General features: G+C 57.2%; 1 protein-coding gene and 1 pseudogene across 1 annotated transcript; both read left to right on the top strand.

Annotated features, from left to right (window-relative positions):
* Positions 1-12,318: 12,318 nt before the first annotated feature.
* Positions 12,319-15,032, top strand: LOC149119400 (sodium-dependent neutral amino acid transporter B(0)AT1-like). Its single transcript, XM_089325103.1, has 4 exons — positions 12,319-12,529; positions 12,614-12,699; positions 14,410-14,571; positions 14,829-15,032. The coding sequence occupies exons 1-4, from the start codon at positions 12,319-12,321 to the stop codon at positions 15,030-15,032; spliced, it is 663 nt and encodes a 220-aa protein (XP_089181229.1).
* A 2,455-nt stretch (positions 15,033-17,487) lies between these two features.
* Positions 17,488-25,304, top strand: LOC149119399 (sodium-dependent neutral amino acid transporter B(0)AT3-like; annotated as a pseudogene).
* The last annotated feature ends 1,865 nt before the right edge of the window (positions 25,305-27,169 follow it).

The following is a 27,169-nucleotide window of genomic DNA, read 5'->3' as shown; positions in this document are numbered from 1 at the left end:
TCTCTCTCTGCCTCTTACTCTCTGTAACTCTACCTTTCAAGTAAATAAGTAAATCTTTAAACACTAAAAGAAACTAAATTAAATTATACTTCTTACAAATGAAATAAGGAACCTTGCATCACACCTTTTATGCACTATTGTTCTTAGGTCAAAATTACACATTATTTTAAAGTATCTAAGAAAAACAAGTATACCTTTTGCAAGCAAAAAAAAAATTAATGACTCTGAAAACATCTTTAGTTTGTTTTTACCAACAAATTTGAAACAATATAAGGTGTCACATGAGCCAAAATATATTTGGATTAATTTAATAGTTTCAATTTATGTGAGTCATCATTGATGTATGTCACATAAAATAGAGCTCTTAAGGAATTTTTACCATGTAGGTGCAACATAGAACATATGCACACACAGATATGAAACACATATATCATAAGACAGAATAATAAAGCAGTTTCTGTTTGGCACCATGGCTCACTAGGCTAATCCTCTGCCTGTGGTGCCAGCACCCCGGGTTCTAGTCCTGGTCGGGGCTCAAGATTCTGTCCTGGTTGCTCCTCTTCCAGTCCAGCTCTCTGCTGTGGCTCAGGAAGGCAGTGGAGGATGGCCCAAGTGCTTGGGCCCTCCACCTGCATGGGAGACCAGGAGGAAGCACCTGGCACCTGGCTTCAGATCTGCACAGTGCACCGGCTGTAGTGGCCATTTTGGGGGTGAACCAACAGAAGGAAGACATTTCTCTCTGTCTCTCTCTCTCACTGTCTAACTGTGCCTGTCAAAACAAAAATTTTAAAAAAGCAGTTTCTGTCAGGGCTGGTGCTGTTGCATAGTGGGCTAAGCCTCTGCCTGTGGCACCAACATCTCATATGGGAATCAGGTTTGAGTCCAGCTGTTCTACTTCTGATCCAACTCTCTGCACAAGGACTTGGATCATCTTCTGCTGCTTTTCCAGGTTGCATTATCAGGAAGCTGGATTGGGCGTGGAGCAGCTGGGACCCAAACTGGTGCTCCTATAGGATGCTGACATTACAGGAGGAAGCTTAACCTGCTACACCACAACACTGGTCCCTGGGGTCCAGTTCTTCCCACCACTTTTCTTTCTCCTTCCCTCTTCTGGGCAAAGGACTTGCCAGATATGAAATAGGTAAACTAGCTCCCAAGGTTTTATTACTGAATGTTATTAGGTTGGTAGCCCAGATGGTACCAGGAGATTCCTCTGGGGAGCTTATCTTGGGAGAAGGCTAGGACCACCAGTAATGTTATCAGGGTAGGAGTAGTATTCTATGGTGGAAAATGCTAGGCAGGACAGAATGTGTGCTTCTGAGGCTGCTAAGGGCTGCTGCAGTGCTTTCCCTTCTGTGGTGCCTTGTGTTCCTTAGGTCCCTCTTACATGCATAGGCTAATTTTTAATTTCCTACCTAACACATTGGAGCTGAATGAAGTGTGTCATAGAGAAAAATAGTTGACAGTTTTGGAAGTATTAGAGGAGAAAGTTGTCAATTGGTAATGTGGAAAAAGATCTGGATATATAGGCATTTATTGCCAGACTTATTGCTATGGATTGATCATGTTTTGTCCACTCTGTCATTGGGAGATCGAATCCCAATAATTAGTTATTAGGAAATAGAAATAGATGACATCTTATAATGTTATGGACTAGGTGTAGGGCCTAAATTAACTTTCCAGGTTCTTGCTTTTACTTAGAGAAGAATACTAAATACAGGCCCAAACACAGCATGCAATGTGATAAACTTTTTACAAAGTGAGAAATATGCACACACCCAAAAGGGCTTAATTAGGAAGAATGGGGCCAAAGAAAGGGAATTATAGCCTGCTCTGCTCCTCCTGAGTCTAGGTGGATGACAGAGAGCTTCTGTTCTTCCTAGCTTTTTATACTCTTAGAAAAATGGAAGTGTTGGGGCCCATGCTGTGGTGTAGTGGGTAAAGCTGCTGCCTGCAGTTGAAATTGGAGAAGACCCCCTAAAATCTACACTAAAAATGTGGCTCTTAAAGTTCTGGGGTGTCACATGTGCTACCAGAATTTGGGGTGCCATACGATTTCACCATGGGCTTGTTACTAAATCCCCAATATTAATAAGCCCTAGAGGGTTCTTGCCTATTATTTAAAGAAGAATTCTAAATATCAGCACAGATAAACGAGGCAGTACGGTACATTTTAAGCTTTTATTTAGTGAGAAAAATGCATAGGAGAGTTGAGAGCTTTATTTAAGAGAGAGGTAAATAGGGGTTCATACCGAGCACCAGCAACCAGCCACATGGAAGAGCATCTAGGCCAGGAAGCCTTGGCCATGTGCCCTGGTGGTGCAGGGCTACAGCCAGCCTCCTCCTGGCAAGAGTCCAGGGAAGAAGAGAGGGCCAGGCCACACCATGTCCCATCTTTTAACCCACTTCCAAAGGCAAGTGGTTAATTAAGCTGATTGGCTGGTGGGCACCCAAGTGTGGCCAGGTAGGGGAATGAGGCCACACAGGGCCATGGTGAAGGCATCAGTTAGGGGCATGTGGTCACACAGGGGTGTGGTGAAGTTGTGGCCTTCCAGTTCACAAATCTAATCAATTTTATCCTGTATGTCTGCCTACTTCACAGTGCCGGCATCCTATATGGGTGCCAGTTCATATCCCAGCTGCTCCACTTCTGATCCAGCTCTCTGCTATGGCCTGGGAAAGCAGTAGAAGATGGCCCAAGCCCTTGGGTCCCTGCACCTGCATGGGAGACCTGGAAGAAGCTCTCAGCTCCTGGCTTCAGATCGGCATAGCTCCAGCCATTGCAGCCAACTGGGGCATGAACCATCGGATGGAAGACCTCTCTCTCTCTCTCTCTCTCTCTCTCTCTCTCTCTCTCTCTCTCTGCCTCTCCTTCTCTCTCTGTATAACTTTGGCTTTCAAATAAATACATGAAACTTTTAAAAAAGAAAGAAAAATGGAAATGTTTACATGGTACAACCCCCATTTCCTGGGTAAGAGGAGGCACTTCCTGGGGTGGGGATCCCTGATTGACAGGAAGATGAATATGAAAATATAAAGTGAACTAGGTGTGACTTCCAGCTCATTAACTTAAAATTACCTATCTAATCTTCACCACATCAATAAGAGGTGATTAGGATAAGTCTTTTCATGTGATTAATGAGTTATTGCCAGAAGTCTGCTATAGAAATTACTTTGGGGGACTGGCTTTGTGGTATAATGGGTTAAATTGCAACCTGCAATGCCAGCAAGCCATATGGGTGCCAGTTCAAGTACTGACCACTCCAATTCTGATCTAGCTCCTTGCTATGTGAGAGTGGCAGGGATGTCCCAAGTGCTTGCCTCCCTGCACCCATGTGGAGATGGGGATAGCATTCCAGACTCAGCATTGGCCTCATCCAGATCTGGTCATTTTGACCACTTGGGGCATGAACCAGTGGATAGAGGATCAATCTTTGTGTCTCTCTGTGTGTGTATCTCTTAACTCTTCCTCTCAAGTAAATAAATATATCTTTATTTAAATATTTTATTTATTTATTTGAGAGGCAGAGTTACAGATAGAGAGAGGGAGAAACAGGGAGAAAGGTCTTCCACTCACTGGTTCACTCCCCATATGGCCACAATGACCAGAGCTGCAGCAATCCAATGCCAGGATCTTCTTCCAAGGTCTGCCATGTGGATGCAGGGGCCTAAGCACTTGGGCCATATTCTACTGCTTTCCCAAGCTATAGCAGAGAGGTGGATGGGAAGAGGAGCAGCTGGGACATGAACCAGCATCCATATAGGATTCTAGCACCACAGGCGGAGGCTTTGCTCCTTACTCTTCAGTGCCAGCCCAGCAAATATATTTTTAAAAAGTCACTTTGGACTGGCCTCTCCTACGTTCCTTTTTTTGGGCTACATAGCCTCTATACAACACTGCAACGATAGACTGCTCCCAACCTTGGATTTGAGCCAAATAAAGCTACTTTTTTATAACTTACACGATAACTCTATAGTATTGTGTTATTAGCAACAGAAAACAGCATCAGACACTGAGGAAGGTCTATGCTAAGAGGATTGGGTTGTGGGCTTGATGATCTGTTTCCCAACTAAGAGTAATCAGGTCACCCCTGGAGAGAAAGGAGGGAGAGAGGACCCTATATGTCACAGCTTCTCTTCCATACATGATGAAGTCTGTATTCTCCCTGAGAATTCGCTCATCCTCACAACACAATTTGGCAAGATTGGCTCTAGGACTGAGCCAAGGAAACTAAATGCAGGGATGAGAGAGCATACTCATAATCCCAGCTGCCATCCCAGCTCACATCCTGAAAGCTTGAGGCGGTTGTTTCTACACACTCTCCATTTTTCAGCTTCTGAGGTGTTTGGGCATCCTTCTGATGGCTCCTGTGGTGAGGAGAACTCACAGAGCAGCAAAGGCTGAGCCACCAAGGGCCTCTCTTGGGAACAGACTAGAGAAGCTGTGTTTGGCAACAACAAGATCAAAGATCCCATATGGTACTCCAGTGTTGTCTCAGCATACCTGATTGGACAGTTTGTTCAGCTGGTGATTATACATGACATCAGAAAAGATTCAACCAATCAGAATTGCCCTAGCATATGGGTAGTCCTTTGGGCAGTTTCTGTTGGGGGACATTCAGCTCAAGTCTAAAGCCACCTCATCCTCCTGGGGGCTGGCTCTCTTGACAGCAGCCTGTACTGTAATGTCCCTGATGATTCCACCTGAGATCCCTCAATCCCCACCATGTCTGTGATCCTGCTGGGATCTTGTGACCTAGAACTTAGCCTCACAGTCACAATTTACTAACATTTACTGAGTCTTGAGCCTTTCAGTTTCATCATATTCTTGGCATACTTCTCTTGTATGTCACTTCAGTATTTTTTATTGTTTTGAAGAATATTTAAAGATACTGAAAAGACTCATTTGCTTCTAGTCTGTATCTTTTTCCTTTAAAATAGATTTCTACTTGTTTCTTAGTGATATATAGTAACCCCATTGATGGTATAAGTTAATCTTGTACCCAGGATTCTTGCTTAGTTCTCCTATCAGTTTGTTTTAGGATTATCTCTGTATAGATAGTTTTGTTACTTAAAAATTTATCATTGGGGCCAGCCACTGTGGCGCAGGCATTCCATATGGGCACCGGTTCGACCCAGCTGCTCCACTTCTGATCCAGCTCTCTGCTATGGCCTGGGAAAGCAGTAGAGGATGGCAAGTCCTTGGGCCTCTGCACCCACATGGGAGACCTGGGAGAAGCTCCTGGCTCCTGGCTTCAGATTGGCGCAGTGCTGGCCATTACAGCCAATTGGGGAGTGAACCATCTGATGGAAGACCTCTCTCTCTCTCTCTCTCCTTCTCCTCTGTGTAATTCTGCCTTTCAAATAAAAATAAATAAATCTAAAAAATGTATCTTTATACTCGGTGTTTAAATTTCATTGTTTCATTTCCCTGATTACACTTTTAGTACAATATTGAAAAGAAAGACCCATCTCACATGGGTCTGCTGCCAGAGGAAAGAGCTTTATTTATTTTTTTAAAAAAAGATTTATTTATTTATTTGAAAGACAGAGTTACAGAGAGGCAGAGACATAAGAGAGAAGTCTTCTATCCTCTGGTTCACTCTGTAAATGACCACAACAGCAAGAGCTGGGCTGATCTGAAGCCAGGAGCCAGGAGCTTCTTCTAGGTCTCCCACTCAGGTGCAGGGACCCAAGTGCTGGGGCCATCTTCTGCTTTCCCAGGCCATAGCATACAGCTGGATCAGAAGTAGAGCAGCCAGGACTCAAACCTGGCACCCATATGGGATGCTGGCACTGCAGGTGATGGCATTACCTGCTATACCACAGTGCTGGCCCTTGAGAAATGAGCTTTCAATGTTCCATGTTAATTTTCCTGTTTTTGTTCATTATAGACAATCTTAACTATAATAGGGACATTCCTATAGTTTACTGCTCTGCTAACAGTTGCTTTTTTATGGTCAGATGCTCAACTTAATTAATGCTTTTAAGCATTTAGTTTAAATAATTGTGATTTTTCTTTTTGTATTTTTTAGTGGTTTATTTATTTGAAAGAGTGACAGAGAGAGTGAAATGGAGAGGAGGGGAGAGAGAGAGAGAGAGAGAGAGAGAGAGTTATTAAGCTTCATCAACTAGTTCACTCCTCAAATGGCTATAGCAACCAGAGCTGGGCTGAGTTGAAACCAGGAGCCAGGAACTTCATCTGGATCTCCTGTACGAGTGGCAGAGATCCAAGTACTTGGTTCATCTTCCACTGCTTCCCCAGGTGAATTAGCAGGGAGCTAGGTCAAGTATAGATCCAGGATTCAAATCAACACTCTGATTTGGCATCACAATTCATAGCTTAACCCACTGTGCCACAATGCCAGCCATTGGTTCTGGTCCTTTTTCTGTTTTAGGCAGTAGCCTGATTGACAAGATTTCTTTTCAAATAACTATAACGCTTGATATCTTGGGAGTATTGCTGTCTTGCCAATGTGGGAAATCTAGTAATGTTTACAAATGAGTAAACTCACAGTGTCCCGGAGCTCAGGACACACCTGGCTGTCTGGCGCACGTGGCCGAGGGCTTCAGGCCATGGCCGGAAGGAGACGGGATAACTGCGGGGTGCCAAGGCAGGACCGGCCAGATTTAAGGCCACCCCTGCTGCAGCCCCGGTGGCACAGTGGCACGACACGAAGGAGGCCGTCTCTGCCCAGCGAATATGTTAACTCCGCGAGGAGCCGGTGAGGGGCACAAGGCGGTTCCCAAGGGAGCAGCGGGAGACTTTACCGACACCCACTCACCTCACAAGATGTGCGGAGAAACGCTGGAATGAGAGTTCATTGCGGGTACAGGTGGAAAACAACTCCAGGGGAGCAGCTGAACGTCTGTGGCCGCGGCAGCTGGGAGGCAGAGGCCTCTCCCCACACGCAGGTGCTGGGTGCCCATGCTCCTCACACTCAGTTCTCGGGGCGCACTGGGCAGCAGATGAGGGCACAGGCCCAGCAGGTGCTCTGTGGTGGCTCCCCCGGGTTCTGCCCAGGCTTGCAGCAAGATGCAGACCATGGCATTGGGAGCGCCAGAGCTGGGGCCAGGTTGGGGAGGCCAGCACTGTAGACCAGGATGCTTCCAGAGAACCCTGGCCGACCTGGTATGCTGGCAGTGTGACTCGGTGCAGCCCAGACAAGTGGTTAAGTGGCCACAGGGAGAGATCTGTTCTAGAACGTTGATGACACAGAAGTTCATTTCCACCGCTGCCATGTGGCACAGGGTCGGGGAGGCCTCTGCTTCCTGCTCCTGGGTGCTGCCTTCAGCACAGGCCGAGGTGATCCTGTGCCACATCCAGGGATGAGACATCACCCACTGGGTGTCAGGTGTGGGGCCACCGTTGGCATCCAGGCTTCTGGCTGTGTGGTTTGCTGCGTGCCTCCTTCCCGGTGAAGCCCCCAGCTGGAAGGGGGCCACCTTGGCCCACCCAGGGCCTGGGAGGCACCTGTGGACACCAGGTGGGGGCTCACCTGTGCAGGCCATTCTCATGGCCCACTGGACATGTGCAAGCCATGATGGCCTGAGGCCTCTACTCAGTGTTGTCCCAGCCTCAGGCTGACTCTCGCCAGTGGGGACTTCTCCTTTGAGTTTGCGTACAACCTGACAAACTGAACTTTTTGGTCAGTCTCCTGTTCCTGCCCAGCCCTGAATTCCTGTAATTTCAGAATGAGGCCAATGTCATCCACATTCAGAGGTCACTTCCCAGAAGTCTCAGGCCAGAGCTTCCAGGGATGGCCGGGAGCATCCCCTTAGGGTGAGTAGGGTGGGGGAAGCGAGGAACCTGAGATGGGGGGACCTCAGCCTTGGGGAGGCAGAGCTGGCTGCAGACCGTGCCGTGTGCAGTAGGGGCAGCAGTGCCGTGTGCAGCTGATGGTGCCGTGTGCAGCAGGGGCAGCAGGTGGAGCCATGTGCAGCTGCCTCTGCCACCTTCTCAAGAGCTCTATCTCCCCAGCCCAAAGCTGGGTGCCCACCTGTCCCTGACTCCCAGGCCCCACCCCAGGCAGCCCTGCTCTGCTTCCTGTCTCTCTGGGGTCCTCCTGTGAGTGAGGGCTACAGGCATTCTTTGTCATCCACTAATGTCACACAGCACCCAGGCCCGAGCACAGAACTCCTCTGCTCCTCTGTCCATCTGTCCATCCATTGGGGGACAGCTGCCTTGCTCTGCAGGGTTGGGGCTGGGTCTTGGGGAGACCTGGGCTTAGCTCTGGGGTGGGCACTCTGCTCGGCCCTCATCTACTGAGACGTGGCCCTTGCTGGTCCAGATCTGAGTGATGGTGATGTCTTGAGCAGAGTCCAGCTGCTCTCTGGGTTCCTGGGCGAGAATCCCTGAGGTCAGAACACACCAGCATTTCCTCACAGTTTGCCACTGTCCCCTGGTGCTGCGTGTTTTTTTACTTAACTAACTTACTTGAAAGACAGCTCTACCTGCTGGTTTACTCCCTGAATGCCAAGCCATGTGGGTGCCGGGGAGCCAGGTCCTTGAGCCATCTCCCTGGTGGCAGTCAGTAGGAGGCTGGAACTGGGAGTGGAGCTGGAACTCAAACCCAGGCCCTCTGGAGTGGGCTGTGGGCCCCGCACCCCCAGGCCAAACAACCACCTTGGTGTTGTCTTTGGACTGAGAAAAATTCCCATCAATGTGATTCTCATGGAGCACACACAGGGCACAACCAAGAGACCTGACAGACACTGAAGGCCAAGTTTGGTAGTATACACACACACAAGCACACATACACGTGTGCACACATGCACGCACTGCACACACATGCACTCACATGCAAGCACACATACACACAAAACACAGTACACACACACCCACACACAAGCACACACACGTGCATACATGCACACATGTATATCGACATGCACACACATACGTCTACACACAGCACATGCAAAATACATGCATGCACACACACGTGTGCACAGTTCTGTCAGGTCTGGGGCTGGACATACATGGATGAAAGAGCTCCTGCATCTTGGCTAAGCTCACTGGGAGCCCCAGGGGAGTGGCTCCAGGGGCAGCAACCAGTCTGTGATGGATCAGTCACTCAGCTGCAAGGCGGCCTGGTCCTGCCTGGCTCCACGCTGCCCGCACACGCTGGGGCTCCTGGGCAGTCGCGGGCTGGGAGGGCCACCAGGCTGGCACTGCACAGCCCCTACGTGGCCCCTCCAGAAGGGGACCTGCCCTGACTGGTGCTGCCTCCCCAGGGGCCTTCATGATCCCATTCCTCATCCTGCTGGTCCTCAAGGGCATCCCCCTGCTGTACCTGGAGTTTGCCATTGGGCAGAGGCTGCACAAGGGGCCTGTGGGCATGTGGAGCGCCATGCACCCAGCCCTCAAGGGTGAGGTAGGCCCCTCCATGGGCACCCGGGAAGTGTGGGCAGTATCAGCATAGAGTGGAGGGGCACAGCCTGCCTGCCCAGAGTAAGAGCCCAGCAGGGGGCGCTGGCCACCTGCTCAGGCGGCCTCCATCTACTCCCACACCCTGCCAGCCCGGGGGGTCACTCATTGACCAGCTCTGTGACCGGGGCACTGGCTCCCTCAGACCTCTGGCCAGGGCAGGGGGCAGGGTCCACTGATGAGAGCTCCTGGGGCAGGAGGCCCTTGCCCTGAAGCCCAAGATCCAGGCCTCCCCTGCCTGCCTCTCCTGGTCCCTTCATGCTTGGTTCTGTTAGAGGCAAGCACCTACAGGAGCCCCTGCCCCACCACGTGCGGAATCTCCCCTGAAGCCCCCTCGCCCACGCAGGCATCACCGCCATGCTAGCATCCTTCATGGTCGGGCTGTACAACACCATCATCGCCTGGATCTTCTGGTACTTCTTCAACTCCTTCCAGGACCGGCTGCCCTGGAGCCAGTGCCCGCTGGACCAGAACCTTACTGGTGAGCTGCACCTGGGGCCGAAGCCAGGGTCCTGGAGGGGCTGGGGACAGGGAGCCCCGAGACTCCGCTCCACCCAGGGCAGCCAAGGGAGAGGGAGGCCGTCAGGAGCTAGGGAGCATGCAGCCCCGGGTGCGTGCACGTGTGCTGCTCCCGCCGACACGCGTCACGGCCGCGCCCTGGCAGGCTACACGGATGAGTGTGCGCGCAGCTCCTCCGTGGACTAATTCTGGTACCGCGAGACGCTCAACATATCCATGTCCATCAACGACACGGGCTCGGTGCAGCGGTGGATCCTGCTGTGCCTGACGTGTGCCTGGAGCGCGCTCTACGTGTGCACCATCCGCGGAATCGAGACAACGGGCAAGGTGCGGGGCGGGCGCCGCGCGCGGCTGCGGTGCTGCGGTGCTGCGGTGCAGGGCGCGCCCTCGCCGGCCGCCGTGAGCCCGCCTCCCTGCCCCGCTGCAGGCCGTGTACACGACTTCTAGGCTACCCTACCTCGTGCTCGCCATCTTCCTGATCCGCAGCCTGAGGCTGAAGGGCGCGGGCGCCAGCATCGCCTTCCTCTTCACGCCCAACGTGAGTGCCGCCCGCAGCTGCCCACTGCCCGCTGACGCTGCGCTCTCGCTCTGCGCAGGTCACCAAGCTGGCCAACCGGTCACCTGGCTGGATGCGGGCGGGCAGGTGTTCTACTCCTTCTCGCTGGCCCTCGGCGGCCTCCTCTCCTTCTCCAGCTACAACTCGATGCAGTGAGTAGAGGGTGCAGGGGTCCTGGGGCGCCGGGAGCAGACCACGCCTCAGTTTCTCCATCAGACCTGGAAACCCGGCCACCCTCGCGAGAGCGTGCATGGCAGCCCTTGGTGGGGGCGTGCTGGGGGAGGTATGAGGAGGGCGACCCTGCTGACCCTGTGGCACCTGGCTTCCCGGGTGCTGACCCTTACAGAGGCTCCATCTGGCTGGCAGGACAGGTGGCTCCCACGTCTCCACCACCTCTATCCAGTTCCAGAACATTCTCCCTACCCCACCAGCCCAAGTCCCACCCCGTGACCCACTCTCCCTGTCCTGCCAGCTCTACAGGGCCTTGCGGCTGCTCCGCAGTTGCCTGGGGCTCTGTGACTCTTGGGAACGACCCCACCTCCAGGCACGTGCCTGGGAGTGGAGCTGTGGGTCCAGCCGGGTCTCCATGGCCGATGGCAACATGTGTGTCGGCTGCACCAATGCCCGGCAGGTCCAGGGGCACCTGAGGCCCAGCTGGGACTTGAACCCAGGGATCTCCTGCTCCAGAATCAAGGGGACAGCTGCTCCGGGGGCCCCAGAGCCAGTAGGCTGTGGTGGGGGAGGCGTGATGGGCAAGGGCCAAGGGTCCCTGCTCTGGGCTCCCATGCTGGGCACAGCCCTCTGGCCCTCTGAGTCCTCAGCCCCTGCACCTGCTTGGAGGGGCACAGGTGGACTCCCGCCCAGCCCATTTCCCAGCAGGCCTTGGGCCCTCAGTCCTGGGCCTGGCAGTGGTGCCTTTGCCGACCTCTGCCTGTGGGGTGCGAGATGGTGGTCATCTCCATCAATGGCTTCATGTCCGTGTAAGCGGCCACAGTGATCTACTCCATCATCGGCTTCTGCACCACCGAGCGCTATGACGACTGCTTCAGCACGTGAGTGGTCCTGCCCCTGCCACGCCCTGCGCTGTGTCATCCTGGCTCTGCTCCTAGGAACCTCCTGACCCTCATCAACGCCTTCAACCTGCCGGAGGGCAATGTGACCCAGGAGAACTTCGCGGAGATGCAGCTCTGGTGGAATGCCATGGACCCCGCGGCCTACGCCCAGCTCACGTTCCAGAGCTGCGGCATGAACTCCTCCCTCTCGGAGGCAGGTCCCAGGCACCCCAGCAAGTGGGAGGCAGAAGCGCCCCCGCCAGCCCCCCAGGTTGCTCCCTGGGGCTGCCATCCACTTCCCCTTGGTCGCCACAACGCTGGCCGTGGCACATCCTGCTGCCGCTCGGCTCCCCACACACTGCCTCCTCTCTGTTCGGGAGCCCCCAGGTTGTGGGGGTGTCACTACTTCCAGGCTGGCTCCCACAGCACCAAGCTTGGTGATGGGATATGGCGTCACCTGTTGTCAGCTGTGTGTCACCTTCTGGGCCCCAGGTGGCTGCTGGCATTCCCCATCCCAGCCCAGGCACCCTCAGCTGCTCCTGGCTCTGCCAGGGCCGGGCGCACCTGGCGAAGGGCCCCGGGCCCCGTGCACCCTCACCTCCCGGCCTGCAGCTCCGCTTTACCCGTGTATCTGGAGCCAATAGGAGGCCTAGGATCAGCCTCATTCTTGCTTGGTATTGTTTGGTCAGTGGGCCGTGCGCTGACAGGATGACCAGTGTGGCCGTCAGGGACCAACAGGCCCTGGGTGACTGGGTGCCATCATGCGGGGCATGGAGGGCATGGGCCTGGCCTTCATTGTCTTCACAGAGGCCATCACCAAGATGCCGGTGTTGCTGCTGTGGTCCGTGCTGTTCTTCCTCATGCTCTTCTGCCTGAGCCTGTCGTCCATGTTCGGGAACATGGAGGGCATGGCTGTGCCACTGCACGACCTCAAGCTCATCCCCGCCAAGTGCCCTAAGGAGCTGCTCACAGGTGCGTGTGCCACGGGGGGGCCCAGCTGTGTCCCCTTCCCACTGGGCCACAGGTTGGGACCCGCTCGGCTCTGTTTCCCTGCAGGCCTCACCTGCCTGGGGACCTACCTCCTGGCCCTCATCTTCACACAGAACTATGGCCAGTACTGGCTCTCCCTCCCAGACAGATATGTGAGCTCCATCCCCCTGCTCATCATTGCATTCTGCTAGGTGTTTGGGATCCTCTACATGTATGGCATTGATAGGTATGAGGGAGGAGGCAGCAGGGAGTTGGGCCGGGGCCAGCCTCAGGGGGCACAGGACAGACAGCAGAACAGCAGCCCTGAGTCCCGGGAGGGGGCTCTGCAGGGCCCCTCTGGCTTCCAGATTCTCCTACACCTAGCTGTGCAGAGCAAGCACTGACAGCAGCATTGGGAGACTGCCCAGAACTTGGGGTATATGAGCATGGAGGCCACAGCAAGAGCAGGCCCTCTGCCACATGGCTGAGCAAGAGCCTTGGTCTGGGCCCCCCACAGCAGCCTGGGTGCAGGTGCAGCAGAGGAACTATGGATGGGTGGGCAGTGGGGCTGGGGTCCTCAGCCCGGGGTACCTATGTTGCAGTGGGGGGCTGTTCCTCCCTGGAGTCCAGGCCTATCCAGAGCGGGGACTTTCAGCCCCCACTTGGCCAGACATCTGGGCACTCACCTTGCTGGGTGGGGTGGCCACCAGAGAGCAGCCTGAGAAGCTATCAAGGCGAGCTGCTTCTGAGACCAGGTGTGCAGGCACAGGTGTACAGGTACAGGTGTGCAGGCCAGATGTGTGAAGGCCAGGCATGTGCAGGCCAGGTGTGCAGGTACAGGCATGCAGAGGCACAGGTGTGCAGGCACAGGTGTGTGCAGGCCAGGTGTGTGCAGGCCAGGCATGCAGAGGCCAGGTGTACAGGTACAGGTGTGCAGAGGCACAAGTGTGTGCAGGCATAGGTGTGCAGAGGCCAGGTGTATAGGTACAGGCATGCAGAGGTACAGGTGTGCAGGCACAGGTGTGTGGATGCCAGGTGTGCAGAGGCCAGGTGTGCAGGCACAGATGTGTACAGGCACAGGTGTGTGCAGGCCAGGTGTGCAGAGGCCTGGTATACAGGTACAGGTGTGCAGGCACAGGTATGTGGAGGCACAGGTGTGTGCAGGCCAGGTGTGTGTAGGCCAGGTGTACAGGTGCAGGTGTGTAGGCACAGGTGTTTGTAGGCCAGGAATGTAGAGGCCAGTTGTACAGGCACAGGTGTGTGGAGGCCAGGTGTGCAGAGGTACAGGCATGCAGAGGTACAGGTGTACAGGCACAGGTGTGTGCAGGCCAGGTGTGTGTAGACCAGGTGTAGAGGTACAGGCATGCAGAGGCACAGGTGTGCAGGCACAGATGTTTATAGGCCAGGAGTGTAGAGGCCAGTTGTACAGGCACAGGTGTGTGGAGGCCAGGTGTGCAGAGGTACAGGTGTGCAGGCATAGGTATGCACAGGCACAGGTGTGCACAGGCACAGGTGTGCAGAAGCCAAGTGTGCAGAGACCTGGTGTGCAGGTACAGATGTGCAGTTACAGATGTGGAGGCACAGGTGTACAGAGGCCAGGTGTGTGCAGATATAGGTATGCACAGGTGTGTGCAGGCCAAGTGTTCAGAGGCCGTGTGTGCAGGTACAGGTGTGCAGCTGAGGGGCAGGCCAAGGTACACAGGGTTGGCCATGCTCTGGTAACATCATGCAGTGTGGGTTTGGCCATGTGCCTGGCCCCACAGCTGTGCAGCTGTGCTTGGCACTGTATATGTCTACACATCCATCTGTGAAAGGCCCGGAGTACAGGGTGAGGCAGCGTCTCACCCAGGTCAGTTGACACCATCCCAGCCTCTGTCTCCAAGTTCAACAAGGACATTGAGTTCATGATTGGGCACAAACCCAACATCTTCTGGCAGCTCATGTGGTGGGTTGTCAGCCCCCAGATCATGCTGGTCATCTTCCCCTTCTACTTCACGGTCAAAGTCAGCAAGGAGCTGATCTACAGTGTCTGGTACCCCAGCTACGTGAGTGCCTGGGGCCGCCCATGCCGGGAGGGTCTCAGGTCGGGGTGGAGGCCCTGCGTGTGCTCAGGGGAGGGTCACAGGTCAGGGTGGAGGCCATGCATGTGCTCAGGGGAGGGTCACAGGTCAGGGTGGAGGCCCTGGGTGTGCTCAGGGGAGGGTCACAGGTCAGGGTGGAGGCCCTGGGTGTGCTCAGGGGAGGGTCACAGGTCAGGGCAGAGGCCCTGCATGTGCTCACCTCTGGCCTGGTTCTCCCCCAGGAGGAGTTCCTCAAATCCTGGCAGGTCAGGTACCTGCCCTGGGTGTACATGGTGGTGGTGGTCGTGGCTGGCATGCCCAGCCTCATCATCCCCTGCTTCGCCATCTGCAAGCTCATCAGGGGCCACTGCCAGCAGCCAGGGGACCAGCAGGGCCTGGTCAGCATGCAGTCCACGGCTTCCATGAATGGGGACCTCAAGTACTGAGGTCCCCAGGCTGCGTGTGTGTGTGAGTGCACGCATGCACACATTTATGTGTGTGTGTGAGCATTTCATATGTGTGTGCACTAGCTTGAATATGTAGACATGTACATTGTACATGTGTATATTCATTCATGTGTATGTGATGTTTCTCCATATGCATGCATGTCTATGCACACGTGTGTGTACATGTGAGTTATGTCAGCATTGTGTGCATGCCTGGATATGTATGTGTTGTGTGCACATATGCCTGTGTGCATACATGTGCATGTTTTATGGGTGTGTGCATATGCATGTGTATGTGTGTACGTGCATCTGTACATATGTAGCTATATATTTTGTGCACATGTGGACGTGTGCATTGTGCTTACACGTATACGCACACTGCTTGTATGCACATGCATGTGTGTGCATATCCAGGTGCACACATGTTCACACACATGTGTGCATCTGTGTTTACATGTTCATGGCACACACGTGTACCATGTGGGCCCAGTCTCCTTGTCATGAACACAGTACAGCATGCCACACAGCCCTGAGTATGTCCCCCAAAGTCAAGAGCTGAGGGGTGGGGAGGCTGCACCTGCTGCACCCCAGGTTGCCATGGATGGCCGTGGAGCCTGGAGTGTGGGCTGCTGACTCGGCCCTACAGCCATTCTCATTTCCCAGCCCTCACCCTGTGTCCTCCCCCTATCTACAGACGCTTGACCTAGAGACCCCCAAGGTCAGGGTTTGGGCCCTTTTACCAGAAGCCCATTGAGCCTGTGGTGACATGGCCACACACCCCCTCCATGCCCTGGCCCCACCACCCCTGGCTTAATGAATACTCACCATTTAATCATTGCTTCTGCCTGCCATGGACAGACGCTCTGAGTGCAGCTCAATGCGGCCCAGCCAGAGGAAGACATCAGCTGTTTTCTTACGGGGACATTAACTGAATTGTTAGCCAGATGTTGGGAGAGGGGGTTACAGGGTAACTTGGCCTCGGCCCCTGCCACCAAGGATGCTGTATGCCTCCTGGCCCCCCTGGAGCCCAGGGCTGTGTCAGGGTGGATGGCCCTGGGACTTGGCACCAACCTCAGCCCTCGCAAGCTGTGCCTGTGGCGTCTGCTTCCACAAACGGCCACCTCCACGTTCTGCAGAAAAGCCTGAGTGCTTCCCTTCAAGTGGACTTTATAGAATTCTCACAAGTTGGGCTGGGATGCTGGGGGGTCCCCTTCCTCCCAGAGACCCCGGCCACAAACTCCAGTCCTGCAGTTCCAGCTACCTGGCACACTGCAGACATGGAGCAGGGTGGAGCTTGGACATGTTCTGACCACTCAGCACTCACCCCTCCACTGCCCTGCAGTGCCCCTGGCACGGTACGGCCAGGTGTGTCATCCAGGAGGCTGGTGGTTGTGTGACACCTCCAAAACACAGTGCTGCTGCTTGGCATCCTTGTCAACATGACAGACAGGCAGGTTCATGGACATCAAGTGTCCCCATCTAAATAAACCACTGCATCCACTGTCCTCTAGTGTGCATCCAGATGGGCGAGTGTGTCCCCAGGGACAGTGTGGCTGGTGGTCAGCTCCACTCCCCCGTGGGCTGTAATCAGGATGCTGTCCACAAAGCCACATGCTGTGGCCGGGACAGGCTGGGCATTGGGCAGGACTGTCTGCCTCTCAAAGGCCCTGCTGTGCTCAGTGGGGGTCACCCCAGGGACTCCTGTAGCTCTAGGGAGGGTGTGGGCTCCATTCTGAGGCCCCCAGGCTGGGCTAGGGAGCAGGTGCAGCCCCTGGTGCAGGCCACATAGGACTGGCCAGGAAGCCATGGTCAGACTCCCGAGGTGTCAGGAGACAGGTGTGGTCTGAGGACTAAGCCCCCTCCTATGCTGCCCCAGAAGCAGGGAAGCCACAGCCACCACACCACATGTGGCCAGGCAACAGCCTTTATCTGCTAACCCCACTGGGAATTGCATGGCATGGGGAGGTCAGGGGCTGCCAGGGTCCTGGATGGAGGGTGGGGGTCCCTGGTGATGAATGTTCTGGGTCTTGAGGTGTCCACACCCTCGACTCAGCTTCACAGGATGTGGCCACCTTGGCAAACTGAGGGTGGGGGAGGGGAGCAGGGACTTCTGACCCTAAAGAGTCTGCATTACCTCAACATCAAAACACTTGTTACAGATAAATAACTAAAAGCCAACTCACCGTGCCCCTGAGCATCCCCAACAGGAGCACACAGCTGTCATGGGGACAGCTCTCTCTGTGGTGGTACCAGTCTGCAGCTGACATTGGACACACTCATGGGAAAGGGGCCAGGGATGCAGGCATGGCCAGGCCCCAGGTTACCAATTAACAGGGCTCCACCAGCTTTCCTTTAAATAAACCAGAGGATGTGACGGAGGGGACGCTCGGGCTCTAGGCCAGCAGAGGGTGCAGGTGCGGTGTGGTCTGGATGCTCCCAGAGACACTGGACCACTATGGCCCAGGACCTTGGCCCAGATCCAGCCTTGGGTGCATGGGAGGACGAGAGGCCCCAGTGGGACAACAAGCTCCAGTACATGCTCAGTTGTGTGGGGTTTGCTGTGGGGCTGGGGAACATCTGGAGGTGCCAGACCCACAGTGGAGGTGAGCCTGCCAGCCACATCTGGATACCCAAGGGACTGCCCTTCCCCACCCCTGACCTCTGGGCAGCACCACTGTCCCAAAAAGCCAGACATGTGGGGCCCCAGGAAGAGCCCAGCCTTGGCATCTGAGCCCTGGGGACTTCAGGGGCCTGCACATGGGGTCCCAGGCCAGCATGCAGCTTCATTCTCAGCGGTGCTGCCCCTCAGTGTGGAGCCAGTCTCCAGGGGGCGATCATTCTGGTGTCCATGTTCGTGGGGGCTGGTGTCTCCCAAGGCTCCTTGCAGGATGACAGGAGCCCTGGGCTCACCAGCAGTCACAGCACACAGATGCACCTGTGTGGCCCACACATGTGCACCAGCCAGGGGCTGCTGCCCTCAGGGCTGTCATTGCCCAAGTGCCCCCATGTGACGGCAGGCCTGGGACACACAACCCTCTCCAGTGAGGAACCTGGGGAGACTCCCCCAGGGGCCAGGGCCTCGGGGATGCAGAGGTCGGGGGACGGGGCTTCTCATCAGGGATGCAGGCGAGGGAGGAGTGGCCGCCCCAACATGCTGCTATGGCACTTGTTTCCAGATGCGGCAAGCATGGCCAAACATGCCGTAACATTCTGTCTTCTTACTCCCCGTTCCTCCCCGGGCTGCGCTGATGGGTGGTCTCACCCCAGCCACTCAGTGCCCATTGCCCATCACTCAGAATTTTGTAAAGAGTGCCCCCACATCTTGCACAGCCGCACTCACCCTCCTCGCTTCTGGGCAGTTCCAGGGTCTTCTGAGCTTGTGGCCCTTCCTCATCCTCATGCCAGCTCCTGTTCCAGGTGTCTGCTTGCCAGCTCCACCTGTCTACACTGGCTGTGCCCACTCTACCTGTCCACACTGGCTACACACACTCCTCCTGTCCACACTGGCCACATACACACTGTCCACACTGGCTGAACACACTCTGCCTATCCACCCTGGTTGCACACTCTGCCTGTCCACACTGGCCACATACACACTGTCCACACTGGCTGTGCACACTCCACCTGTCCACATTGGCTGCGCCCACTCTGCCTGTCCACACTGGCCATGCCCACACTGCCTGTCCACACTGTCCACACTGTCAACACTGGTCGCACACACTCTGCCTGTCCACACTGGCTGCACATACTCCACCTGTACACACTGGCCATGCCCACTCTGCCTGTCCATACTGGCCACTTACACATCTTCCACACTAGCTGGGCACACTCCTGTCTACACTGGCCACACACACTCCGCCTATCCACACTGGCCGCTCAGACAGCCTCTGAATCTGCTCCACAGTGCTGCCCGGCTGGTTTATTCTCCCATGAGGCTGAGCATGCAGCCAGCAGCTACACCAACCACACCCAGCCAGAACCCAGGCTGGCCACTGGCAGCATGCCAGGTGCCCCAATGGGGAGCAGAGGGTGGCCACCCCGACCCCTGTGTCCTGACAGGGGCCTTTTTCATCCCCTACTTCATCACCCTGGTCTTTGAGGGGATCCCACTCTTCCACATCGAGCTCGCCATCGGCCAGCACCTGCACAGGGGCAGCATTGGGGTGTGGACAGCCATCTCCCCCTACCTGGGCAGTGAAGGCAGGCCACCCCCTTCTCAGCTCCCCAGGAGGACCTGCTCTGCACGTGGGTGGCACCGCTCCTCCCCTGCTGTGTGACACTTTGTCCTCGCTGTCTGCAGGGCTGGGCTGCCTCATGATGTCCTTCCTGGTCAGCCTGTACTACAACACCATCCTCACCTGGGTGCTGTAGTACTTCCTCAACTCCTTCCAGCACCCATTGCCCTGGAACCACTGCCTGCTGGAAGGCAACAGGATGGGTGAGGGCATGGCCAGTGTGGACAGGTGACCTCTCCTGTTCACTGGTCCCCGCTGGACCCAGGGACCACCCAGATCCCCATACGCTCACACACCAAGCCCTGGGCCTCCCTTCCCCATCTCAGCCTCAGAGCGAGGTGAGAGAGCACAGCTGGGCTGGAGGGTGGGGGCCGCTTCAGTGCGCTGGTGCCCGTGGCCCTGCTGGCTTTCGAGGCAGAGCGTGCACTGGGCCCGGGCCCTGTGGCCGGCCTGTGACGGGACTGCTGGCTGCAGGGTTCATGGCAGAGTGCCAGGGCAGCAGCGCCATGAGCTACTTCTGGTACCGGCAGATGCTGGACATCACTGCTGACATCAGCGACAGTGGCACTGTCCAGTAGCGGCTGCTCATCTGCTCGGTCATCTGCTGGGCTGTGGTGTATCTGTGCATCATCAGAGGCATTGAGACCACTGGGAAGGTGAGAGCAGCTTCCTCCAGCTCCAAGGCCCCCTCCCCATGCTGCCAGTGTTGGCTTGGCATGGGGGAGCAGGCACACTCGGGGCCCCATGGGCAGCTTCTCATCCTGGTGACAGTCTCTGCCCTGAACCGCACTCTGTGCCAAGGCAGCCATGCCGGCTCTCTTCTGGCGGCCACTGTGACTTCTCCCTGCCCCTCCATCTTGGTGGACAGTGCCTCTCATAGCCACTGCTCCACTGGGTCTGGCCTGAGGAGCCCCCACTCAGAGCCAGCACCTCCCTGGCGGCTCAGGTTTGCCTCTGCCTCCTGACTGTTCCCCGTCTGGTCCTCCTCCTCTGCTCTTTATGCCTCCACTCCACCTCCTGTGTGGCAGAGGCACTGTCAGGCTTCTGACTCTTGCTGGATCCCAGAGCAGCACCAGGGAGGAGGGCACATGTAGCTCACGGTCTGGAGGTTCGGGCTCCGAGATGGGCAGCGCCTTCGGTTCAGGCAGCCGGGCGGCTGCAGGGTGGTGAGGGACCACCCTGGGAGAAGAGACACAGGGGACTCACAGCTCTCAGAACCCGTGCTCCCACTGGAACCACCCCTCGAGGCCCTGCCATGACCTCCCCCGACCCTGCCAAGCCACCAATGGGTGGGGTCTGCACCCAAATCCCCCTGCCAAGGCCATGCGCCCACTGGCTGGTACCGGATCTCAGGGCCTGTCACGGGCCGTCTTCAGGTGACACGTGTGCCCCACATGCAGTGGTCTGCATGCACTGTCCTCCAGGAACACCCCCCTTTTCCCTTCCACTCCTCTCTAAGCCTTGGCCATGTTCTTACACTTACTTAAAATATGTGATAGAGAGCAGACACTGGTTTCTCTCACAGGCGACTGGCGTCTAAGGGCCTTCCCTTGGGGCCGCTGGGGCACACGGGTGGGGGGTGTTGAACACTCATGGCATGGTCAGGGCTCCTCACACCCCCTGCCCCAGGGCGGCCCACACAATCCAGCAGCCACCAGCCTGAGCCTTTTCCCATGAGGCTCTGAGGACAGAGCCAGTGACCAGACCCTGTGGCTCTCACAGATCATCCTGTTAGGAATGCGCTGGGGAGGCCCTGTGGCTTTGGTCTGTGTGGGGATGTGGGGCCGGCCCTGGCCCACCGCTGACTGGGAGCCACCAGGACAGGGGAAAGAGGGGGCTGGGCTGAGAGCCTGAGGTGTGCACAGGAGGACCCAAGGCAGGATGAGGGGCAGCCTGGGGTGGGGGAGGGGGCCTGCCTGTCCTGAGTGCTGGTACCCACCTTAGCAGACCCATGGGTCCTGTGTGACCATACACCTTCAGAGCTTGACCCAAAGTGCCATGCCTGTGTGGTCACCTTGGGCCACATGAGTGGTCACAATGGGGCAAGGCCCCTCCCCCGCTCCTGCAGGGCCACTGTGCATCTGACCTGGCATCTCCTCCAGGCCATCTACTTCACGGCCCTATTCCCTTACTTGGTGCTGACCATCTTCCTCATCAGGGGCCTGATGCTGTCTGGTGTCACACACAGGCTCCGCTACCTTTTCACCCACAACATAAGTGGAGGGGGGCAGGGGGCACAGTGGGCAAGGGATGCGGGCCTCGGGGTCTCAGCAGGGTTGGGACAAGGACTTTGGTCTGGGGTGTGTGGACTGGTGCACCTGCAGGAAGTCCAGGTGCTGACAAGGTAGGAGTGTGGGGGAGGGGCTGGCAGGAATCAGCTGTCACCTGGGGCAGAAACGTCCAGCAGGTGTGGCACACAGGACCAAGGGGCTTCTACTCAGAGCCTGCAGCACTTCTAGACCATTCCATTGGTCCAGGATCCCAAGGGGGTTTTCAGGGCTGCTGACCACCACCAGGAGTCAGCTGCACACCTGGGCATGAGGCTGTCTCCCCAGACACCCAGCAGTAGGCAAATGGGGCAATGGGTGCAAACACCCCTGCCCAGGGGCCTCACATGGTTAAAGCCATGCGTGGGAGAGGATAGGGAGCATGCCCGGGTCAGAGTCAGCTCAGATCTGGTTCTAAGCCCCACCACCGAGTGCCAGCCACACTCTGCCGTGGGCCTGATGAAGCCACAGCTTGCTGGCTGCATCGCAGAACAGGGGAGCCGTGTCAACTACCACGCCAAGCAAGCTCCCTCCTGGCACAAAGTCCTGAATGGTTCTTGGAATCTGTACAGGTCACACCTGGTTATGGTGTGACCCAAAAGGACCAGGGAATGTTCTAGAACAGCATCTGCTGTGTTCATGTTTCAGAGGCAGATTCTCCAGAACCTGTGGGTGTGGATGGATGCAAGCCACCCAGATCTTCTCCCGGTCCCTGGCCTTCAGTGGACACATCGCCTTTGCCAGCTACAATCCATCCAGGTGGGCACCTGCCCCAGCTTGCTTGGCACCCTGGTGATGTGGTGCCAGCCAGCCAGGGCTGAGCTGGGGATGGTGCTGTGGGACCTGCTGGCCTGGGGTGGGCTCCACCTGGCTTGTCCGTTCCAGGAGCTGCTGTGTGTGCCCAGCCTGACTGGCCTGGGGCAGGTCTGGGGCCCACAGGGCACTCAGCACAGATCTGAGCCTTTCCACAAATGGTCAAGGAGTAGAATGAGGCAGTGGGGAGGGGCCCAGGCTCAGTGGGTGGGGGCCCTCCCGAGGCCCTGAGTGCTCCCGTGTGCAGGAACAACTGTGAGAAGGACACCATGGTCATCTCTCTGGTGAATAGCATGACCTCCCTGTATGCCTCTGTTGTCATCTTCTCCATCATGGGCTTCCAGGCCACCACAGACCATGGACAGTGCCTGGGCAGGTGAGGCTGGGCCACGCCATGGGCAGGGGCGGGGCAGGCATGCCAGTGTTCTGAGGACTCTCACTGGAAAAAGGGTCTCAGCAGATGAAACTCAGGTGTGGATGGAGCTGAGGTTGCCCTGGGGAATGTGGGCCCCGAGTAGGGGACAGCCACAGGGGGCAGGAGGGGTGCCCTCTGGAGCCTCTAGGGGGCTACCACCTGACCCCGTGTGCCCGGGGCCTCTAGGATCACACGCACTATGCATGTCTCCACTCTGAGATATGCACAGTGCACAGCCCTAAGGCAGCCCCAGGAAGCCGATGCTGCCTAAGCAACCCTGAGGCCCTCCACCCGACCATCCAGACACGTCTCATTCAGGGAGTTGGGTGGGCTGCAGCCTCTGGCACAGGGAGCTCTGCCCCTGCAGAGTACACATCCCTGGAGGGGGCTTCAGGCACCCAGTGGGTGGGGCAGGGGTCCTGCTGAACCCGTCGGCACCCAGGATGGCCCCCACATGCAGAGCCAATGGGTGGTGCCTGTGCCAATCCCACACCATTCAGAGGGAGGAGGCAGAGGACAGGCCAGCCATGGCCAGTGCGGTAGGAGCCGGTGCCTCAGGAACACTGTGTGAGCGTGTGTGTGCTTCACACGTGTGTGTGTGTGCCTCATGTGCACCTGTGTGCCTCACATGTGTGTGCACCTCATTTGTGCTTCACTGTGTGAGCCTCACCTCAGCACCACCCTCACCAGTGCAAGAGGGGCTTCTCCAGCTCCTTCACCTGGACCCCAAGGACAGGGTCCTGTCACGTCCTAGCTGGATTCCCAGAGTTTCATAGAGCATAGCAAGTGGTGGCCATGCTGCACCATGCAAAGCTGCTTCTCTCTGTTCCAGGGCTCCCACTCCCAGGGTGTCTGCCGACACTGGTGAGGGAGTGCTGGGCTGGGGCTCCCACTCCGGTGGCTGTGCCCACACTGGGGGTGCTGGGCTGGGCTGGGCACCTGGGGCATCAGGATGAGGCTCGCACTTCCTGCCCTGGCTGCACTTGGCCCTTCTCTGCATGGCTGCGTGAGACCCTGCATCATACAAGGCACCAACATGGAGGGGATCATCACGCTGCTCCTGGATATGGGGGTCATCCCCACGGGGATCCCCAAGGAGGCCCTCACAGGTGAGTGCACAGCTCAGCCACAGGGATGCCTGCTGCCTCCTATACAGAGCTCAGGGGCCCTGGGCTAGCCCACTCCCCGAGGACAGCCCAACGGCTCCGGGCAGGACATGGGTGGACCTGCCCTGACCGTGGCCCACTGAGGCCAAGCTCTGACCCACCTCTGGCAGGTGAGGTGAGGTGGGGTGGGGGAAAGGGGCAGGTGCAGGCCTCCCACCCAGACCCTGCACCTCAGGGCTGGCCTGCCTAGCCTGCCTGCTCTCAGCCACCTGCTTCATGCTGCAGTCCAGAAGTTACTGGCTGGAGATCTTCAACAGCTATGCGGCCTCCTTCAACCTCATAGTCTTCACCTTCTTCAAGGTGGTGGGGGTCATCTACATCTACAGCCTGCGGCAGTGAGCTGAGGTCCACAGGAAACCTGGGGGGGTGGGGAGGGCCCCGCAGCGCCACTGAGCCCAAAGTCTGTGCAGGTTCTGTGATGACATTGTGTGGATGATAGGGCAGCAGCCAGGCCTCTACTGGCGGGTGGTGTGGCTCGTGGCCAGCCCCCTGCTCCTCCTGAGTGTCTTCCTGGCCTACCTCGTCCTGCTGGCCCAGAGGACACTGAGCTACCAGGCCTGGAACCCTCAGCACGTAGGTCCTCCCACAGGGATCAAGGGGCCGCAGTGACCTGCAGGGTGACCCTGGTAGGACCGGAGCCTCTCGAGGGCCTCAGAGCAGTGTCCAGACCCTGGAGACATCAGTCCTTCCAGCCCGCACTTTCCACATGGACAGCCAGCCAGGGAAGTGACAATTCTAGTGTCTGGGAGAGGTCAGGAGGCAGACTGGCAAAGGGTCACTCCCTGCCTGGTCCACACAGGGGACTATGTAACACCTGGCCTGGGCTGCCCCTCCAAGTGAGCACCAGAACCCCTCAGGGTCCACCTGGGGGAAGTGAGAATTTTCTGCTTTATCCTGGGGTCTCAGATCACACCTCACCTGTCCACAAGTGTTGGAGGCCAGTGGGTGGGGACCACATGCCCCTGCCTTCCCTGAGGGCTTCCACCCAGAGGGAGCCTCAAGCCCCAGCTCCCTCATCCCTGAGCACCCACCCAGGATGCTGCCCTCCTGTAGTCCCAGGGAGGACTGGGGCTGCCTCCGTGCACAGGTGGTCAGGTCATCCTCGCTCTGCTCAAGGCCTGGGGTCTGGAGCCAGAGGTCTGACCACTCCAGGCTGAGCTCTCTCTCACTTGTGCCCCCTGCAGGAGCAGTTCCCCTCCAGGCAGGAGAAACTCTACCCTGGCTGGGTGCAAGCCATCTGCATGCTCCTGTCCCTGCTGCCTGCTCTGTGGGTCCCGGGCATCGCACTGGCCCGGCTGGTGGCCAAGTGTAGGAGGCAGCAGCAGGATGAGTGGCTGGACAGCAGCCTGAGGCTGCAAGACAGCAGGGCCCACTGAGGGGCAGGGATGGCCGTGGGTGACCTCATCACACCCTGCCACCAACTCTGCAGGACCCTTGGCTCCCCATGTCTTGGGTCTGCTCTATCCAGGGTCCGCTCTGCCCTCAAATGGGAGGCAGAGTCCACCCAGGGGCACACCCAGTTCCTGGCTGCCATAGGAGTCCCTCTGTGACAGTGCTGCCCACACAGCCTCAAGCTGTGATGATGGACAAAGGGCAGGCATGCTGACGGCAGGCCAGGCCCTGCACAGCTTCCCTGCCAGGAATCCAGCCCCAGGCTGACCCCCAAGTCCAGCCCAGGATAGGGGGCAGGAGTCATCTGCACACATGTGAGGGGGACACACGGGTGCTGGGAGCCCAGCCAGGGAGGACTCTGGGAGACACCACCAGTGTCAGCACCCATGCTCAAGGGCAGAGGCTGCTGAAGTCAGATTTCCTACCGCGGGGCCTCTCGGCCACTCCCTCCAGGTCCCCAGCCGCCCTCCACCCACCAAGCACCCAGGCAGTCAGCCCCAACCTGCCCACCCCACCCCCACTTCCTTCTGACCACTGACCTCGGCCTCACACTGCCAGACCAGTACCACAGAGCCCCTAGCCTTTTCCCAGTGCCCTGCAGAAACACACAGCTGGCCACACCCGCTGTGGCACCTGGCAAGGCATGTGTGTGTTATCACTCAAGGAGCATCTGTGCTGGGGGCAGCTCTCGCCACCATGGGTGTGACCAAGGCCCAGCTGCAGAGGAGCTGAGAGCTAAACACCCACTCAGCCCCAGCGCTCCATGCACGTCTGAGCCCACAGTGGGGGAGGCTGGCACTTAGCCCTCCATCATGACACCCCCTCCCCACGCCATGCTGACAGGTGGCAGTGAGCATGGGGTGTCACACAGGGGAGCCCATACCACAGGGGGCATCCCAGGGCTCAGCCCCATCTTGCTAGCTTGGACATCACTGCTAACAGCAGCTCTGAGCAGACAGCCGAGGGGACGGGAGCTCGCGGGACCCACAGGCATCTGCCCACTCTCAGCTCTGCCCTGTGGTGTCCCTTTGGCCAGCCCCCCCCCTCGTATGCTGTAGAGACCTCATGGTTCATGACCTGCCCTCTGCACAGTAGACAGTGCTGGCAGGGCCCCCACAGGGCTGGGAAGTGAGGGCAACGCTGTCCCGACACTGCCGTTGTGGCCTGCAAACCCTACCACTGCCCTGAATGGCTCCAGGGCTGCCCTTCCTGACCACACCTCACCTGGCCACCTTGTGCCCAGGAGCTTGGCCTGGAGGGGCCCTCAGGGGCTGGCGGTGGTGGTGTCAGAGCCCTGGTTCAGTGGCCAAAAGGGAAGGGGTGGGGTATGGGGACAGAGACCCAGTGGACACCCAGCCTCCAGAAAACTCAGCCATGGATGTGTGGACAGATGGACACTCATGTGAATGTGGACATGGCCCAGGGGCTGCAGAGGGCAATGGTCGACCAGCGTGACACCCCCATGGGCATGAGCCCTCCATGTGATATCCCTGACTGGCAGGGGCTGGCACAGGAGCAGATGCTGCCCTCATGTGGCCAAAACAGAGGAGTCCACAGAGGGCCCCTCCCTCCTGGACACCGTGTTCATGGGCAACAGCCCCTGGGGCAGACAGGGCCACCACCACCACAAGGTCACCCAATGGGGGACTACAGTTAGCACGACCAGGAGGGGGCACTGGGGAGCAGGGCACAGCCATCTTGTTTTTTGGGGGGCGCTATCCCTCACAGTCACAGCAGCCCCCACAGGTGACTGTAAGCCTGCCCCCTGGGGGTTCCGCCCCATCTCCCTCTCCCTGCCCCACCCCTGTCAGGAGCTGCTCACTGGGAAGGCCAGAGCTTGGGCAGCAAA

Source organism: Oryctolagus cuniculus, chromosome Y (assembly GCF_051225735.1).
Source record: "Oryctolagus cuniculus isolate XC-2025 breed Fujian yellow rabbit chromosome Y, ASM5122573v1, whole genome shotgun sequence".
Classification (NCBI taxonomy): Eukaryota; Metazoa; Chordata; class Mammalia; order Lagomorpha; family Leporidae; genus Oryctolagus; species Oryctolagus cuniculus.
The sequence above is the reverse complement of the archived record's forward strand: the minus strand, read 5'-3'. Positions and strand labels throughout refer to the sequence as shown.